This window comes from Solanum tuberosum, unplaced genomic scaffold (assembly GCF_000226075.1).
Source record: "Solanum tuberosum cultivar DM 1-3 516 R44 unplaced genomic scaffold, SolTub_3.0 scf00233, whole genome shotgun sequence".
NCBI classification, from domain to species: Eukaryota; Viridiplantae; Streptophyta; class Magnoliopsida; order Solanales; family Solanaceae; genus Solanum; species Solanum tuberosum.
The window spans coordinates 195,349-212,525 of NW_006239170.1; the positions used below are offsets into that span (position 1 = coordinate 195,349).

The 17,177-nt window shown below is 32.5% G+C and overlaps 3 protein-coding genes across 3 annotated transcripts; 1 reads left to right on the forward strand and 2 right to left on the reverse strand.

Annotated features, from left to right (window-relative positions):
- Positions 1–509: 509 nt before the first annotated feature.
- On the forward strand, positions 510–3,219 carry LOC102596027 (E3 ubiquitin-protein ligase RMA1H1; the record flags this gene model as incomplete). Its single annotated transcript, XM_006357423.2, has 2 exons — positions 510–603; positions 2,266–3,219. Coding segments are annotated over 2 exons (837 nt in total), but the record flags the coding sequence as incomplete, so codon positions are not given.
- A 3,579-nt stretch (positions 3,220–6,798) lies between these two features.
- Positions 6,799–17,167, reverse strand: LOC102596682 (uncharacterized). The gene is made up of 5 exons (XM_006357424.2): positions 16,172–17,167; positions 16,001–16,016; positions 14,909–15,125; positions 11,008–11,346; positions 6,799–8,418 (listed from the first exon to the last, which is right to left on the reverse strand). The coding sequence occupies exons 1-5, from the start codon at positions 17,139–17,141 to the stop codon at positions 7,237–7,239; spliced, it is 2,724 nt and encodes a 907-aa protein (XP_006357486.2). The 5' UTR covers positions 17,142–17,167; the 3' UTR covers positions 6,799–7,236.
- LOC102591266 (40S ribosomal protein S27-3-like) lies at positions 14,266–14,764 on the reverse strand. Its single transcript, XM_006357492.2, has one exon. It carries the CDS (start codon positions 14,714–14,716, stop codon positions 14,453–14,455), a length of 264 nt encoding a protein of 87 aa, XP_006357554.1. The 5' UTR covers positions 14,717–14,764; the 3' UTR covers positions 14,266–14,452.
- Positions 17,168–17,177: the final 10 nt, after the last annotated feature.

Consider the following 17,177-nt stretch of genomic DNA (forward strand, 5'->3'; position numbering starts at 1 on the left):
ACGATAAATAATTGTCCCAAATTATTTATTAATTTACTAATCAAAACAAAGAATTTCTTCTACGATTAATATTTTTTGAAACTTAAACAAGTTTATTTAAAAGTTTTCTTTTTCAATAAGCGAATAAAAAGTAAATTAATTTACTAAAACTATTCATTTTATTTATAATTTTTAAAGAATGAAAATAGGAAAAATCCAAAGAGAGAAAACGGAGTTACTCAAACGGCGTACGCAAACCCCACCGTAACTGCCACGTCGGTGAACGGACAAAGGTGGGTCCCACTCTGTTTTTCCATTGTGTACTTATCCTAAGTAACAATTAATTAATTAACAAATAAGTAAATTTATTTATACTTCTAATTAACCTATACATACAGACCCCTTATATGTATAGGCGCGTCTTCTTAAAGCTGTGTATATATATAGAACCAAAAACATTCAACTAATTCATCATCCAATCTACTCTTTTATTTAAACCTCTGTTTTCACCTTTTTTTTTTTGCTTCTAAAACACTAAGGATTCTTTGCTTTCTCCTTATAAAGACTCAATCTTTTGCTTGTGTATCAGTTCAGAAACGTTCTTGATACAAATTTACTATTTGGGTATGTTTCTTTTTTCATTATTTTAAAGTTTTATTCATGTGAGTGTAGATAAGGATAGCCTTCTTCTGTTTTTTGAGAAGATTTGATGATAAAGTTTGGATTTTTATTGTTGAGAATGGATTAAAGAGTTCAGATCTCTATGTTTTAATGTACTCTGTGCTTGAAGTATCATGTTTCTGAATTTTTTTTAATGGGGTTAGTAGTTTTTCTTCTTTTTGTTGTTGTTTGTGTGGGTGGTGGTGGTGGGGTTGGGGGTTGATGGTTGTTTATGGTCTGCTTATATGAACTTGAGCAATGCTGTCATTGAGCTAGTTGTTGGGATTGAGTTAGGCTTAGATGTCGTATCGTTACAGGTTCCATGGTATTTTATTGGGATTGTTAAATTCTTGAAGATATTAGTAAAAGTTTTGTATATAGAAATATAAGTTGGAATGATAAATTTGGTTATGTAGGACTAATGAACATTCTAGTTTCTTATCATCAACCTGTAAAAGTGGCTGGTTTTGGATATAGTTTAACTCTCTTTTGTAGTTGTAGGGACAAAAGGTTGTTCCTTTCTGGTTTGGGTAGATAGGATTGAAAAAGGTCACCAGAATACTATTTCTATCATGATCCTGAGTATCTTTCTTCAAATTTGCAGCTCAGGGGTTTCTTCTTGAAAATTACCTAAACCATATGTTTCTGACTCTTCAACAGTGTCGCTGCATCCGTGTCAGATCCTTTTGGAGGATCGGACAAATCATAGAACTAGTCTCTCTTATACTTCTTGTTAAGTTATGGATCCTCAATTGATCCAATTTTTGGGATCCTTACATAGGAGGCAGGGCACTTACTATTGAGATTTTTGAAGGAGAGATTGAAAAATCGGATAGGCCTTACAATTGAGATTTTTGAAGGAGAGACGAAAAATCGATTAAGAGAGCTTGATTGTTATGATGAAATGTGGTTATAAAGAGGTCTGACTGTAGTTTTCATTACTGATTGCATAGATCAGGTTAACCTATATTTTGGGAGTCTGTGGACAACAACATAGATATTTTTATGACTCATTCTGTGGTTTTCCATTGTTAATGCTTACTACTATGCTTTCATGACTTATTGGTGTACTTACTTTGATAATGAAACCTTATCTTAAGGTAGTTTACCTATTAAATTTGAATTGACTTGTTAGTTGGATAGGTTGATCAGAGACACATATTTTTAAAGCTTTCTTCAGATTTTTATTAAATGCCTTAGGTTTATCCATTTATTTACTATCTAGGCATCATTTTCATGTAGTTGTTCTTATCCTTGGAGAAACTGATTTGTACTTGTATAATGTTTGGACTTTTGTGATAGCTGTTGGATATGGCTTTTGGGTGCCCACATTTCATTGACCTTGTTGTTTTTCTTCATCTTAGACTAGATCCAAATAATGGGGCCTATTCTCTTGTAATTGATTAGTACGTTTAGTATTGCGTAGTGTTTTTTGTTTTGTCGTTGCCCCTTTGAGTGGTTTGGGACCATCCTTGAGATTTGTTATGTAGTGTACCATGAGGAGAAGATCAATAATATTTCCTTAAGGTTCACATGTTCAATGTTTCTCGTAGTTCTGTATAGTGTTTATGAATTTCAAGTCTTTGTTCTTTTGGTTCTGAGATCCTTGAATTTGTATTTTTACAGACATTAGAAGCCAACTCTGTTACATCAACAAGCAGGATATGGCCTTAGAACAGCTGGACACTACCTTTAACAAACACGATGCTCCATTAGGGAAATGGAAGACAATGAACGATGAAGTTGAAGAGAATATTTCCGGTGGTTTTGAGTGTAACATATGCCTGGATCTTGTGCACGATCCTGTGGTAACTTTATGTGGTCACCTCTACTGTTGGGCTTGCATTTACAAATGGATTCATTTCCAGAGTGTTTCTTCAGAAAATTTGGATCAGCAGCAACCACAGTGCCCTGTATGCAAGGCTGAAGTTTCACAAAAAACCTTGATTCCACTCTATGGACGCGGTGGCCAATCTACAAAACCATCCGAAGGAAAGGCTCCGAATCTTGGCATAGTGATCCCACAAAGACCTCCTAGTCCAAGATGCGGCGGTCACTTGCTGATACCATCTACCGATTCAAATCCATCCCATCTCTTTCAACAACAGTCTCAAACACGTCAATCGCCTTATCAACAAAGCGCCTCACCAGGCACCACAGTTAATATGTTACAACCCTCCATGATTGGAGAAGTGGCCTATGCAAGAATTTTTGGTAACTCATCAACAACTCTGTACACAAACTCTTACAATCTAGCAATCAGCAGTAGTCCAAGAATGAGAAGGCAATTATTAGAGGCTGATAAATCACTTGGGAGAATATGTTTTTTCCTATTTTGTTGCTTTGTAACATGTCTAATCTTGTTTTGAACACTTTTGTCTGTTGCTTCTACTTTGTAAAAAAGAAGATATGGTGTTGTAGTAGATAAGAAAATGTACAGCCTCAGTTAAATGTGTAACAAATCATAGAAGCTTTTGCTTTCTTTGATTGTTGATAAAACACACTTGGAATTAGAGTGCTTGAAGATTGAACCCTTTTTTGATATATTAATCTAAGAAATGAGGTTGGAAATTCTATCCATTTATGGTGCATAGAGATGAATTTTACTTTTTGTCAATTTTCATGATTGGTTGGTAAAATTCTTTTGAGAAATATTATCTTTAAAGCAAGACTTTTAGTGTAATATATATAAGAAAATTAAAGTAACAATAAAGATAAACATTATATTTAAACAGCGATGCAATGCTATGTAGTGATGAAAACAACACTATCTATTTAAACATTATTTTCTTCCAAATAATGCAGTATGATAAGTTATGAAATGATAAATAACAACAGTAATAACATTAATGAAATATGTTTTTCATTTTGCTAAGAGAAGTTATTTTCCTGATTTTTATATGTTCTACTTTTAATATTCCGGATTTACTACCCTAGCTTATTGTATTTATTTACATTATGTATAAATGTTATCGTACAATATTCTACTTAACTTTCCAAACACTCGAAATAAAAAAAATGTTATTTTTTTTATAATCCTACCAAACACACCCTAAAAGGAGGCTAATTTTGTGTACCTTATTTCTTATCAATCAACAAGGTAACCAAAATTGAATTGGTATTTTCTTTGTCAACTTATTAGCTGGTGGACCTTATTTAATTCTATTTTTTTTTAAAGACCAATTCTGATTGGTTCTTTTACTTATTCTTTCTTAGAATATTGTTATTATTTATTAGAATAAAAGTGGTGTATCAAGTTAGTCCACATAGCAAAGTTACTAGCTTTCACATTGTAATGGACATTTTAATATTATTTTCATGATAACGATGTTTAGATAGCTCGTATATCTTTCGATTAATTTGTAGTAGTTAGTGTTAGTGAAAAATTACAAAATAACAGAATTACAAGATTACAATTGAAAATAAAAATGAAGAAAGGTTGAGGCGCGGATATCTCGCTCTCTTTAAGGAGATTCAAGTCCACTGCAACAAATTGTTTTCACTGGTCTAGCAGTAGTCCTTCTTGACTTGTCCCCTCTAGGATACAACAGCCTAATCAACAAAATATAACTCAACAACTCTGGACAAGAGTTGAGTACCAAAACTCCAACAAAAAGAACACCTCCCTTCAACTAATAAGAACTTTCTTTTTTTTAACAAACTTTATGCAGTCAATATTTTCTTATATGTAAAACAAATGAAGATCATCACTATTTATAGTAGAAGAAGTCTTCCTAAGAATAAATAGGAAGATAATGAAGTACTAAATAGTGAAGATAATAACCTTAGAAGTTACATATGTTACAAGATATAATGGAGCGCACCAAGAAAATTGTAACATAACACTAATTCCATTTGGAGTAATGCAGCAATAGTTATTTTCAACGGCAACAATCAACTGCCAATTCATCCATCATTATGTAACATATATGAGAAGTGCACCAACGGCCATAAACCAACATCTATGTGGCGATGCAAAAAATGTGAATTCTTAAATTATTAAAATGCCACACTAACAGTTAGTGTTTGCTATCAATATACATGTATTGTAAAACTCTACTCACTAATATTTAGACAAAAATAAGAAGAAATAATCAAATGTTTTTTTGGTTTATTGAAATTTAAATTCTGAATAACTATAATTTAAATTCTTAGGTTAATTTAATATGATTAATTCATCAAATGGGCATTTGATTATAAACCCTGTCACAATCAAGGCATCAACATGAGAAAGCGAAATTATATTCCTCTCATTTGCTCGTTCTTATCTATAGAGAATCATTTGTTTGATTCAAAATCAAGTTATTCTTTAATAAAGATTATAACTAGCATATATAATAATAACTAATTTTTTTAAAATTAAATATTTATTTTTTTATATTATAAAAATCCTACATATACATCTTCTATAACATTATTCAATTTTTCTAAATTATTTAAACCTTTTATCCAATCTATACAAATAAAATTTCATCAAACTAATAAGTATATTTAAGATAATTCTAAAACAGAAGGATCAATAAAATTATAAAAAACTAAAATAAAAAGACAATTTCTTAGATAATAACATAAATTAATAAAATTTACAAATATCCTACATTATTAAAATACAGAAAAGTTTTTACTAATATCCTACATTTTCACTTGATCACATTTAATACAGTTTTAATACATATTACATCGAACAATTTATAAAACACATATAAAATAAATTTTATTAATGAATAATATATTTATCACACATTTTAATATAATGTGTCAATTTCTTACCTATAACGAAATGGCCCCTTACTATTATTTAAGGTGACACCATTTTCGTCCGTGGTGGGCGCCGGCGGCAACGGTAGCAGCCATGCTGACGGCGCCTGTGAACAGTGATGGAGATATTATTTTTTAATTTTGAGTGATTCACAATTTACAGCTCAGCCAAAAGAAATGTCCAAAAGGGTTCGAATCACAATTTTCACTTGATTGCATTTTTTTGTTTCTTGTACTTTGTTCCAACTTGCTTTTTACTGTTTATCTTGTACTCATTTTTGGCCATATGCAACTATATTTTTCCTTCTCAATATATGCGATAGTGTTTGATTGAGCGCAAAATTTAAGAATAAAAGAAAGATATTTAAAATTTGTGATTTAATTAGCCATAAATATTTATATGGTTATACTCCTTCTATCTCTAATTATTTGTCCACTTTTTTTAGTTGTTCTTAATTATTTGTCCACTTTGACAAATCAAGAAAGGATATTAGTATTTTTTTTTTACCTATTATACCCTCAATTTATTACTTTGAAAAAGGTAGAACTTCTTGAAAATCTTAAATTTTTAATTCATCCACAAGGGTAAAATGATAAATTCACTATGTCAATCATTATTTTCTTAATATGTATGTCAATTCAAAAATAGACAAATAATTAGGGACAGAAAGAGTAATTCATTTCATTAAGAATAAAAAGGTATTTTTAAATTAAATTGCACAAAATTCATTAATCAGGAGGGGTGTTTAGTTATTATTAATTAAGAGTAATCTCTTTTCATATTCTATTTATGATCATAATTGAAGTGTTTGTAGTCTTCAAAATAATCACTCACTATTAAGAATAAAATGGGGAGAAAATAATTAAATTTGTCATGTTCTAAAATGACAAGTATTGAGAGTAAAATGGAGAAGTTACTCTTTCTATTTCATATTAATTGAATTTATAAAGCAATATACATATATTAAGAAAATCATTCAGGGACACATATTGCCCTTTATAAAATCATAAATAACTTTGTAAGTAGTACAATTTATCTGCTAAAAAATATAGAACTTCAATAAATGAAAAGGGCAAATATAAAAAAAAATTCAAACATCCATCTTGAACTTTAAACATGTCAATTATTTAGAACAATGAAAAAGCCTAAAAAAGTTCACTTAATATGGAATAGAAGGAGTACTAAATATGGGAAAATATATAAGAATTTACATATTGAACCCATTTAATTTAAATTTAAAATTTCGTCTCTAATTATTTCCTTGAGTTGATGGCTAATAATTGCTCTTACAATACATTTTTTCTTTATAGATTTGTCCCCTAAAGATCTTCAGCTACATCATATCTCATAACTAAGCAGAAAAAAGAAGACAACCAAGAGATAATATATAGTATTATATCTCTGCAGAAACTATATTTAAATTGCATAGAAATGAAATAAATAAATTATCATTCCCTTTTTTCTCCTTTTTCTGGTGTCACTTCTCACCCAAAAAAAGAAGAAAAGTTACAACTTGTAAAAGTAACGAAGGGAACTTGTAAAAAGAACCACTATCGCGGAGTTTCAAATTCTACGAGTGAGTGAAGTTTCAAATTTGAACTCCATGAATCATGACACTGCCTATTTTCGAAAATTAGGACCGAAAAGTGACCACTGAACGCTACTTCTACCTGCCAAGTCTGCAACTATACAACAGAGCCAAAGATCATTCTTTTAGATGCAGCAATTGAAAACCCCAATTAATAAAAGGCAGTAGAAAGTTTTGATTAGCGATCATGATAAAAATCTAGAGAATCGTATAATCCGACATCCAGTGACATAGTTTTTTCCTACTATTGTCAACAAATCTCCTCAATGTCTGTTTCATTCAGTGCCTCGGACTTGCGATTTCCAATTTCAATATACTTATCTAAACCCCTCTCAAATTCTTTCGAGCAGAGACCTCGCACCCTAAGTAAATCTTTAAGCTCTTCTTCTCCTTGAGTATCTCCTTTGGATTGCAAGTACTTTACACAGGAAGCCAAACTGTGGAAGTGTGGCTTCCACCCTGGCTTACTAGCCAAGATTGCTTTCTTCATCGTCTCCACTGCCTTCTCCATGTCATTTTGTACACAATAACCGAGTGCCAAACGATTCCATGAGCTCCCATTGGGATGCTTCCCACTCTCCTCGAGTTGCTCTATGATTGATATTGCTTTTTCCATATGACCCTTCTTGCAGTAAGCACTTATGAGCAAGTTTGGAATTCGAATGTCAAAGTGTACCCTGTTTGTTTCCCACTCAGCAAATATCTTCTCCGCACCGTCAAGATCATCCAACTTTTCTAGTCCACGTATCATACAATGATAACTTGAATTGTGATGCTTAACTTTTTTATTGTATTTATTCCATATACGATAGACATCATCTTTCTTTCCCATACTAGTATAGAGAGTAATTAGCATGTCAATACCAAGCTTTTCTCTTTTCCCCTTGAGTCTATTCTCACATTTCTTCAATGACTCATTAGCCTTTTCTATATCACCAGCATTCAAGTATCCCTTGGCAACAACTGTGTAAGGACTCCAATCAATCAGCAGAGGATCAGCTTCCATTTTCATCAGAACCTTCTCCATCTCCGTAACATCGGGAACAGATGCATAAGCATTTAAGAGGATATTGTAGGAAATCGCATCACCAGAAATTCCCTTGTCTTCCATCTCTAGCATAAGTGACTGTAGCTTCTCAAGATATCCCAATTTAGCATAAAGGGTCATCATAACATTGTATGCTACTGTGCCAGCATAGGCCAACTCTTTCAGCTTTTGCATGGTATCTTCTGCTTTTTTTAAGACCTTTGCATCAGCATAGCAATTCAAGAGAGCGCCATATACCTGGTAGGTTCTTAAATCATCTGGAATGCTAGTGAAATACGTCTCTGCGGCTTCCAGACCATGGGCTTTTGATACTAAATCTAGTTCGACTGCAAAATCTCTAGGCGATATATCAAAATCCTTGGACTTCTTAATCCACTCAAAAATCTGCAATTGTATAAGATGCAGAAATTGCTATTTTGTAAACTGAACCAATACATAAGTTAGGAAAAGAGAAGTTAAGTACGCAGCCTGGTCCTTTTACCTTGGTTCCCCAAAGGCTAGTATTTTAAACGAAAATAGGACTGATTAATACAAACTTGATGATGTGGGCGAATTTAGGGGTTGCTTTTGTTAAATCAACATTTAACTGATTCAGAAATATTTGTAGAACATGCAAGTTTGAAAGGTATCTGTTACAAAGTCAAGTTGTACAGAGGAGTTAATCAGAAACAGTGTTAGCAAAGGCACGCTTAAGCCCTGAAGCAAGGCTCAAAACATCTTGAGCGCTTCAGTGTTGTCATCAAGTCTCTAAGACAGATTTATCCTTACAAATGAGCGTTTCCTGAAGAGGCGACACTAAACAATTGATGTTTCACTAAACAATTAATGCTTATTATTATTAGTCTTGGACTAAACATGTATATTTGTATGTTTTCTACATTGCGTCTTTTTACATGAAAGCCCACACTTTATTTGAGCTTAGCGCTTAAAGCCCCAATAGACCTTAGAGATTTTTTGCGCTTTTTGCTTTTGATAACATTGACCAGAAAAGGGAAAAACGAAAAGTCATGTTGTGTGGAGGATAATAATTTGGTTCATGTATAGTATCAAGATCCACTTCCGGACATGGTTGACTAATCAAATTAAGTTCTTGTTTTTTTGGGAAGAAGAATATAGAGAAAAGGCAGGAAACGACCGAATGAGAGTACTATTTTAGGAATGAATCTTGGAATAGTTAAAAGTCCAAAATCAGACAAGCCCAACAACTCAACAAAAGCTAATCACTCTTCTCAGCTTAAACATTCGAATTGATTAAAATGTGTTAGTATTTATTCGAACAAAGAAAATATTTGCAATATATGTTTTTAACAGAAATAGTAATAGCATAGACTGACAGATAGTTCTTCGGCTAAAGTGCTTCTAAGAATATAGATCGCTCTAATCTTAGGCATTAGTCTTAATATCCTCACTATAATAAATTTATTAGCAAATTACAAATGAAAGCAACACTCTCCCACCCCACCCGCCCCTCCTAAATTTATATCCTCAGAGAGAAGGACTAAAAGGAGTCTTACAACTCTAGGCATCATCCTAAAGAAAGGTAATAAAAGAGAAGTCTTTAAATCACTATCACATCCAATTAATGGCCAAACAGAGTAACATCAACAAATTAACGGTTAAGCAAATTGTTGCAGTACAATAAACTTAAACTAAGTAAGATCCACTTTAAAGCATCTTCAGTCTTAAGCCTGGTATTAAGGAATAAGGCTGATGAAGGTTGACAAACAACATGATGATAGTCAAACTATTCTATGGATTCATGGATATTTTGGGATTGAAGCTAATTGATAAATATTGCAGTCCAACGCGGGTTAACCAGAACATTCACTTGTAATGCCAAATTGTAAATAAGGATGGTTCAGTCCATATACCATCCCTCCCATTACCATAATAGGATATTAGATTATTCTTAAACAAAAGGGGCAGGCCCACTATCCACCGAGTTTAGAAGGTTGTGATTGGTCCAAAGGGCAGGTCACAGACGGATTTCTTGGTTATAAAAAAAAAAAAAAAAAAAAAAAAATTTCTTAAACAAAACTTGGCCTCTTAAAATAATGAGGAATTTGTACATGAAGCTGAAGCAATACTTAGCCTCTTCGAATCCATAAAAGATTAAAAGAGATTCCTTAATGGATGTGTGGGCATACTAGAAAAGATAAGATTAGAAATGAAGATACTCGGAACTAGGTGGGAGTAACCTCTGTGCTGGACAAGATACGGGAGGCGAGACTGAGATGTTTTGGACATGTGAAGGGGAGATTCATGGATGCCTAGTGTGGAGGTATGAGGGATTGGCTATTGACGGTTTTAGAAGAGGTAGAGGTAGGACAAAAAAACTTATGGAGAGGTGATTGCGGAAAGGTGATTAGAGAGGACATGACACTACTTCAACTTATCAAACACATGACCTTGGATAGGATGCATATGGAAGATACGGATTAGGGTAGATGGTCAATAAGTAGTTGAGTGTTGTCTCAGACCCATACAAATTAATCATGTGCCAAGAACCAGATTTGAACTGGTGACACGAGGTCACTTATCTTTCCATATTCATAGTCGTACTATTATTCTTGTAGTTTCTTGTTTCTTCAACTTCTCTCACTCTTATTGTTTCTTGTACTTCGATTCTCATATTATTTCATTATTGTCATGCCTTGTTTTCTTCACTCCCATTCTTTTCCTGCGCTGAGGATCTATTAGAAACAACCACTCTAGGTGAGGTAAGGTCTACATACACACTATCCTCCCCACACGCCACTTGTGGGATTATTGTCCTTGTTTTGTACATATTACAGTTAATTTTAACGTCCTCCTTCAATGAATTCTATCAGATGAACCGGAACAACAGACCAAATTCAAAAACTCCCCCACCCCCAAACTGAAGTTCATATCAATTAGTATGATTTTCGCAAATTACTCATCGACATTATCTTAAAGAAATAAACAAAATTACAGAAGTAAAAAACAATAAACCTGAAGGGCATGATTGTAGCGACGGTAAGCTCGAAACTGTCTGACGATAATCAGTAGGTCTTCATACTTAATGGGATTTTGTTCAGTAACCCATTTGTCCAGTACTGATATGACGGACTCCTTAGAGCGTGTCAAATAGAGTAGCCTACTGTACAGAGCATTCTTTGGAGACGAGGTTAAGGGGTTTAAACATTGTTCATCTTTATTAGCCAAAAATAAGGAGGCTAGGGTTTCAGTATTTGTAGAATATGAAGAAGAAACCCTAAGAAAACAAGTACTGAATTTCCACCATGATTGTTGAACAAGTTTCACCATTCTTACCAGAAATCCAGAGTATGCCTCACTTCCTCACACTCTTCATTCACTCTTGTAACCCTTCTTGCAATAAAAAAATAAAATAAAAAATTTAAAAATAATGAGTTAGTTTGATTTGACACAAAATTTTAAAAAAAAAGATTTTTGATACTTATGATTTAAAATAAAGGATAGATATTAGAGTGATTATAAATCATTCTTAAATTTAAATTATTTATTTAATATAAAAATGTGTCATCTTTTAGACATGAAATTGAGTAGTATAAATTGGAACAAAGAGATAAGTATTTTGTTTAAATAAGTGTATTTTTTATTTATTTGATCAAATTTTATTTTCTTAGAAAAAATATTTTTCTAAATATTTTGATCAACTAAACATTTGGAATGCATTTTCTCAATTAAATACTTAAAACTTAAACGCCCAAGCCCAGCGGGCCAAAGAATTTGATGGGCTGGGGCGGGCCGACCCTTCATTTCAAAGGGCTATAAAATGGTCAACCCGGCCCAATCCCAGAAGGGTCAAGGGCTGGGGCGGGCCAGCCCTCTTTTTTTTTTATGTCAAATCAATGTCACAAACAGTAACATTGTTTCAATAATTCTAAATAAAAAATCTAGCAATAAATATTTAAAGAAAAAAAATAATCTCTTAAGTAAATAATATCTAAAAAACAAACTAGTAAACTAAAGAACACTTCTAACTAAAACTTTAGTTAGCAATACATAGTTATTTAAAGTATTTTGTTAAATGAAATCCAGAAAATTGTTACATGCGTGAAAATCGTCCAATGTCGTAGCAGAAACGAGATGACAATAAAACTATAAGAGTGAAGAGACAGAGAGTTGTAGTTCAAGAATTCAGATATTAGGGTTTAGGGACTTAAGTTTTTAAGAGTAATGGCTTTAGAATTTATAAGGCTTTAGCCTTTTAAATCTTCACGTACTAGTAGTCTAGTAGTACTAATCTACTATAGTTGTATAGGTTAGAGGTTACATTTAAGTTTTCTAGTCAATCAAATTCAAACTACTCAATAGGTAAGATTCCATGATCGTCTTGTTCAATTATATTTTTTTCTTCTTTATTTCCTGATGCATACGGAAAATTTAAAAAATTCAAAACAAGGAAAACAAACAAGAGCCATAAATTACCTCTTCCTCTAAGTCATAAGACATGGCTAAGAGTATCCAAGTATCCCTAAATCAATTATTCTCCACATGTAAGTATCCCTGTATATTCGCCTCCACATAATGCAAAACTTTATGTGCAGATTTCATATCTCTATTGGCATTTCGTGGCCTCGGCAATATGTAATCCCATATACCTTCTGGCAGTTCAATCCATGGCGACAAAATTTTCTTACGATTTTTTATATGGTCTATGGTGTGTTGGGTCGAAATAAACCGATACATTATTTTTATCATGTAGTATGGTATATGATTTGTTGGGGCAAAATGATGATACGTTATTTGATACATTGTTGTCAATACATTATCATGTTGTTTTGTAGCTTGCTTTAAATCTTTTGAAATTGTACATAAAATCCTAATTTTGTTTTTTTTTTGTTTTTCAATATATTGCAACTAATGTATCAAATTATATAGTAGAAATTATTTTGATGGGATGTAATTTGCATAACAGTGTATGATATTATAAAATAGTTTAAACATGATACTTAAATAACATATAATGAATATATGACGTTTCATTTAGTATCAAATACAATATCATCAAGTGGTATTGAGTATCAGTTACTATTTTTATCATTATGTATCAACTAAACAGTAAGATACTTTGTAGTTACTATAATGTATCATGTAATTAAAATTTTTGGTACATTTTAGTCAAATTTAATCATTTTTATAATGTATCTACGAAATATTTGTAGTGGCCTTTGCCGAATTCTTTAGCGATGAAGTCAACATCCTATCTACTGGTTTCCGAGCTGACAATCTTCGCATAAGATATGCAACACTTTTATGAAGTATGGTCTCGACAAGGCCAAGGCGGGATATGTTAACGATAAAGATGATCCACCAAAGCCGAAGAGTTATTTAACTCCACCACAACATGATGACTTGGTTCATGTAGATTAGTAATTATATATCAATTCACATACAACTTTTGATGTTTTATTGTTTTTAAGATAGATTAACTAATGTTTTGGAGGGTTTATTATTTTTGAAGATACATTTTCTCAAGCTTTACAGTTTCTTCTTTAAAAATATGATTGTTTATTTGAAATGTAATTTTCAATATTTTTAGTATCTTGTTACATTTTGTCTATTATAAGTATTTTACACATCATAACACTTGATACAATATCATTATCTGATACAAAATAATCAAAAAATAAAGTAATCTGATTCATATATCATGATCTGATACAAAAATATCAAAAAGATGAAACAACCTGAAATCGTGTAAAAGTTAGAGATACATTACATTATATATCTTTCCTAATGTATTATTTGTAAAAGATGTTATTTCTCGATTTTTGCAGTTTCAAGAACCAAATAGAATTCTAGCTTCTTTCAAAAAGTGTAATGTAGGTAGTTGTCGTGCCTCAGCAAGCTAACTATTGATATATTTTGTGATGTTAGAAGTCATCATTCTCCCTTTGTTCACTGTTGCAATTGTACAAGATACATTAAAAGTTTGATAATGTTTCATGTATCATTCCAAAAAAAAAAACAATGCAAGATACATTATTATAACTAATCTCAACGGACCATATTGTCCTCAACATTTTACATGTTTCAGATACGAATAACTACATGATATATTTCATACCAATGTATCATAATTACACATGCATCGTCAATGATATATTAAAAAAATGAAGAAGTATTTCACATGTTTCTGATACTTTAGAATTACCACACAATGATACATAGATCTAAAAATCTAACACATATGATGCAACTTTTTTTTTTTTTGGGCAAACATGGAGTAGAAGATTAATTACTTCAAAATGTGTCAAGACTAACAAGATGGACAATATTATAGTCAGAATGCCATCTAAAAAAGTACTGAGCAAAGGAAAAGTTCTCTTGACCAACTCATTCTTTAAAAACCTAGTTTAAAATATATCATAGCTTAAAAGCACCTCTAGCAAGTATCAACCCAAGACTATCATATCTTCTCTTTAACCCTAAAAGAGCATCCTTCAATAAGTTTTGCGCGGCCACCAGTTGGCTGGCATAGCACTTGCTGGCAATTGGGGCATGTAACCACGGTTTGCGACTGGCTGCATTTTTTTGTTATTTGGAAGCAGCCTTGACATTTGACATCCAGAAAAGTATAATTAGGTGATTGGACCAAATGCATAAGCTTGTGCTTTTGCTTCTCAAGCTCATCAGGAGGGTGAAGCAAGTCAGTGTCATTTGGAATACCCATATTGTCTTGAAGCTTTTGTACGATAACAGATGTTGCAAATTGCTCCAAGAAAAAAACCCTATATAAAGTAGAAACTAACGTTGTATCATGAATAATATCACGACTTATGTATCAAAAAATCAAAAATACTAATTCACAATACAAAACAACTAATTCAATACAAAGATGAGTGCTGCTTTATTTAGCGAGTACCTTTTTCTCAACTTTGACATGTACAATTCTACCGGATGTAGCATCAAAATAAAGTATCTCTCCAGCCATCTTGTCTGTTGTTTCAATGGCAGATTTGAGATTCAATTCAGTTGTAATGGCGAATTTGAGATTTACAAAAGAAATCGTTTGTCCAACAACTATTCCATCACTATTACATCGTTCATAACTCAGATCGCTCACCCAAAATTCTGAAAATCTAAAAAAAAACCGATAAAGTCATCATGGATTGTCTAATTTGGATCTGTTATGATTTGGGATAGATGGAGGAGAAGAAAATTTGAATTTTGAATTCTCTGAATCTGTTAGGGATTGGAATAGATTGATATCAATCTCTTTTGTGTGATTTGTGGACTGATAATTAATTTTACATTTAGATTCCAATTTAAGCGCAACAGTCAAGTTATTTAATGTATCAGACGCTATGTATCCGGATGCTACAATTTTTAAGGGATTTTTGTAAAATAGAAAAGAGTAGGGATACAATGTAATTTAGGTTTTACACTATGAGATTTATGTAAGTTATACATTAATCATTTAGTTTTTCTATGTTGGTCAAATTGATATTTTCAAGACTAATAACTCTCAAATATAAAATTATCATTTATGCATTAATTTTATGAAATGACAAATATTAAGAAATATTTATTTTTAATAAGAACGACATATAAATAAGAACGGAGGAGTAGTAAAAGATTACTTCTTTCTCATATTTCTGGTATCACTTCTCACCAAAAAAGGAAAAGTTACAACTTGTAAAAGTAACTAAGGGAACTTGTAAAAAGAACCACTATCACGGAGTTTCAAATTCTACAAGTGAACGAAGTTTTACCTACGGAAATTTAAAGAAAGCAATTATCATTCCTTCTTTCTCCTTTTTTTGGTGTCATTTCTCACCAAAAAAAAGAAGAAGTTACAATAGAAGTAACTAAGGGAACTTGTAAAAAGAATCACTATTTCAGAGTTTCAAATTCTACAAGTGAATGGAGTTTTACTTACGGAAATTTGAACTCCATGACATTGCCTATTTTCCAAAAACAGGACCGAAAAGTGACCAATGAACGCTACTTCTACCTGTCAAAGTCTGCAACTATACAACAGAGCCAGAGATCATTCTTTTAGATGCAGCAATTGAAACCCCCAATTAATATAAGGCAGTAGAAAGTTTTGATTAGTGATCATGATAAAGATTTATAAAATCATATAGTCCACTATCCAGTGACATAGTTTTTTCCTACTATTGTCAACAAATCTCCTCAATGTTTATTTCATTAAGTGCCTCAGACTTGAGATTTCCAATTTCAATATACTTATCTAAACCCCTCTCAAATTCTTTCGAGCAGAGACCTCGTACTCTAAGTAAATCTTTAAGCTCTTCTTCTCCTTGAGTATCTCCTTTTGATTGCAAGTACTTTACACAGGAAGCCAGACTGTGAAAGCGAGGCTTCCACCCTGGCTGACTAGCCAAGATTGCTTTCTTCATCGTATCCACTGCCTTGTCCGTGTCAATTTGTACACAATAACCGAGTGCCAGACGATTCCATGTGCTTCCATTGGGATGCTTCCCACTCTCCTCGAGTTGCTCTATGATTGATATAGCCTTTTCCATATGACCCTTCTTGCAGTAAGCAATTATGAGCAAGTTTGGAATTCGAATGTCAAACTGTACCCTGTTTGTTTCCCACTCAGCAAATATCTCCTTTGCTCCATCAAGATCATCCAACTTTTCTAGTCCACGTATCATACAATGATAACTTGAATTGTGACGCTTAACTTTTTTCTTGTATTTATTCCATATACGATAGACATCATCTTTGTTTCCCACACTAGTATAGAGAGTAATGAGCATGTCAATACCAAGCTTTTCCCTTTTCCCCATGAGTCTATGCTCGCATTTCTTCAATGACTCGTTAGCCTTTTCTATATCACCAGCTTTCAGGTACCCCTTTGCAGCAATTGCGTAAGAACTCCAATCAATCAGCAAAGGATCAACTTCCATTTTCATCAGAACCTTCTCCATCTCCGCAACATTGGGAACAGATGCATATACATTTAAGAGGATATTGTAGGAAATCAAATCACCAGAAATTCCATTATCTTCCATCTCTAGCACAAGTGACTGTAGCTTCTCAAGATATCCCAATTTAGCATAAAGGGTCATCATAACATTGTACGCCAGTGTGCTAGCATAGCCCAACTGCTTCAGCTTGTGCATGGTATCTTCTGCTTTTTTAAAGACATTTGCATCAGT

Bases quoted from the DNA above. Each gene is read 5' to 3' on its own strand.
- LOC102596682 (XM_006357424.2), bottom strand. From the start codon at position 17,141: ATGCACAAGCTGAAGCAGTTGGGCTATGCTAGCACACTGGCGTACAAT. The intron at 11,347-14,908 runs GTACTCGCTAAA...TGAGGAAGTGAG, and splicing joins ATGTCAAAGTTGAGAAAAAG to GCATACTCTGGATTTCTGGT. The intron at 8,419-11,007 runs GTTTATTGTTTT...ATACAATTGCAG, and splicing joins GCTACAATCATGCCCTTCAG to ATTTTTGAGTGGATTAAGAA.
- LOC102591266 (XM_006357492.2), bottom strand. From the start codon at position 14,716: ATGGGTATTCCAAATGACACTGACTTGCTTCACCCTCCTGATGAGCTT.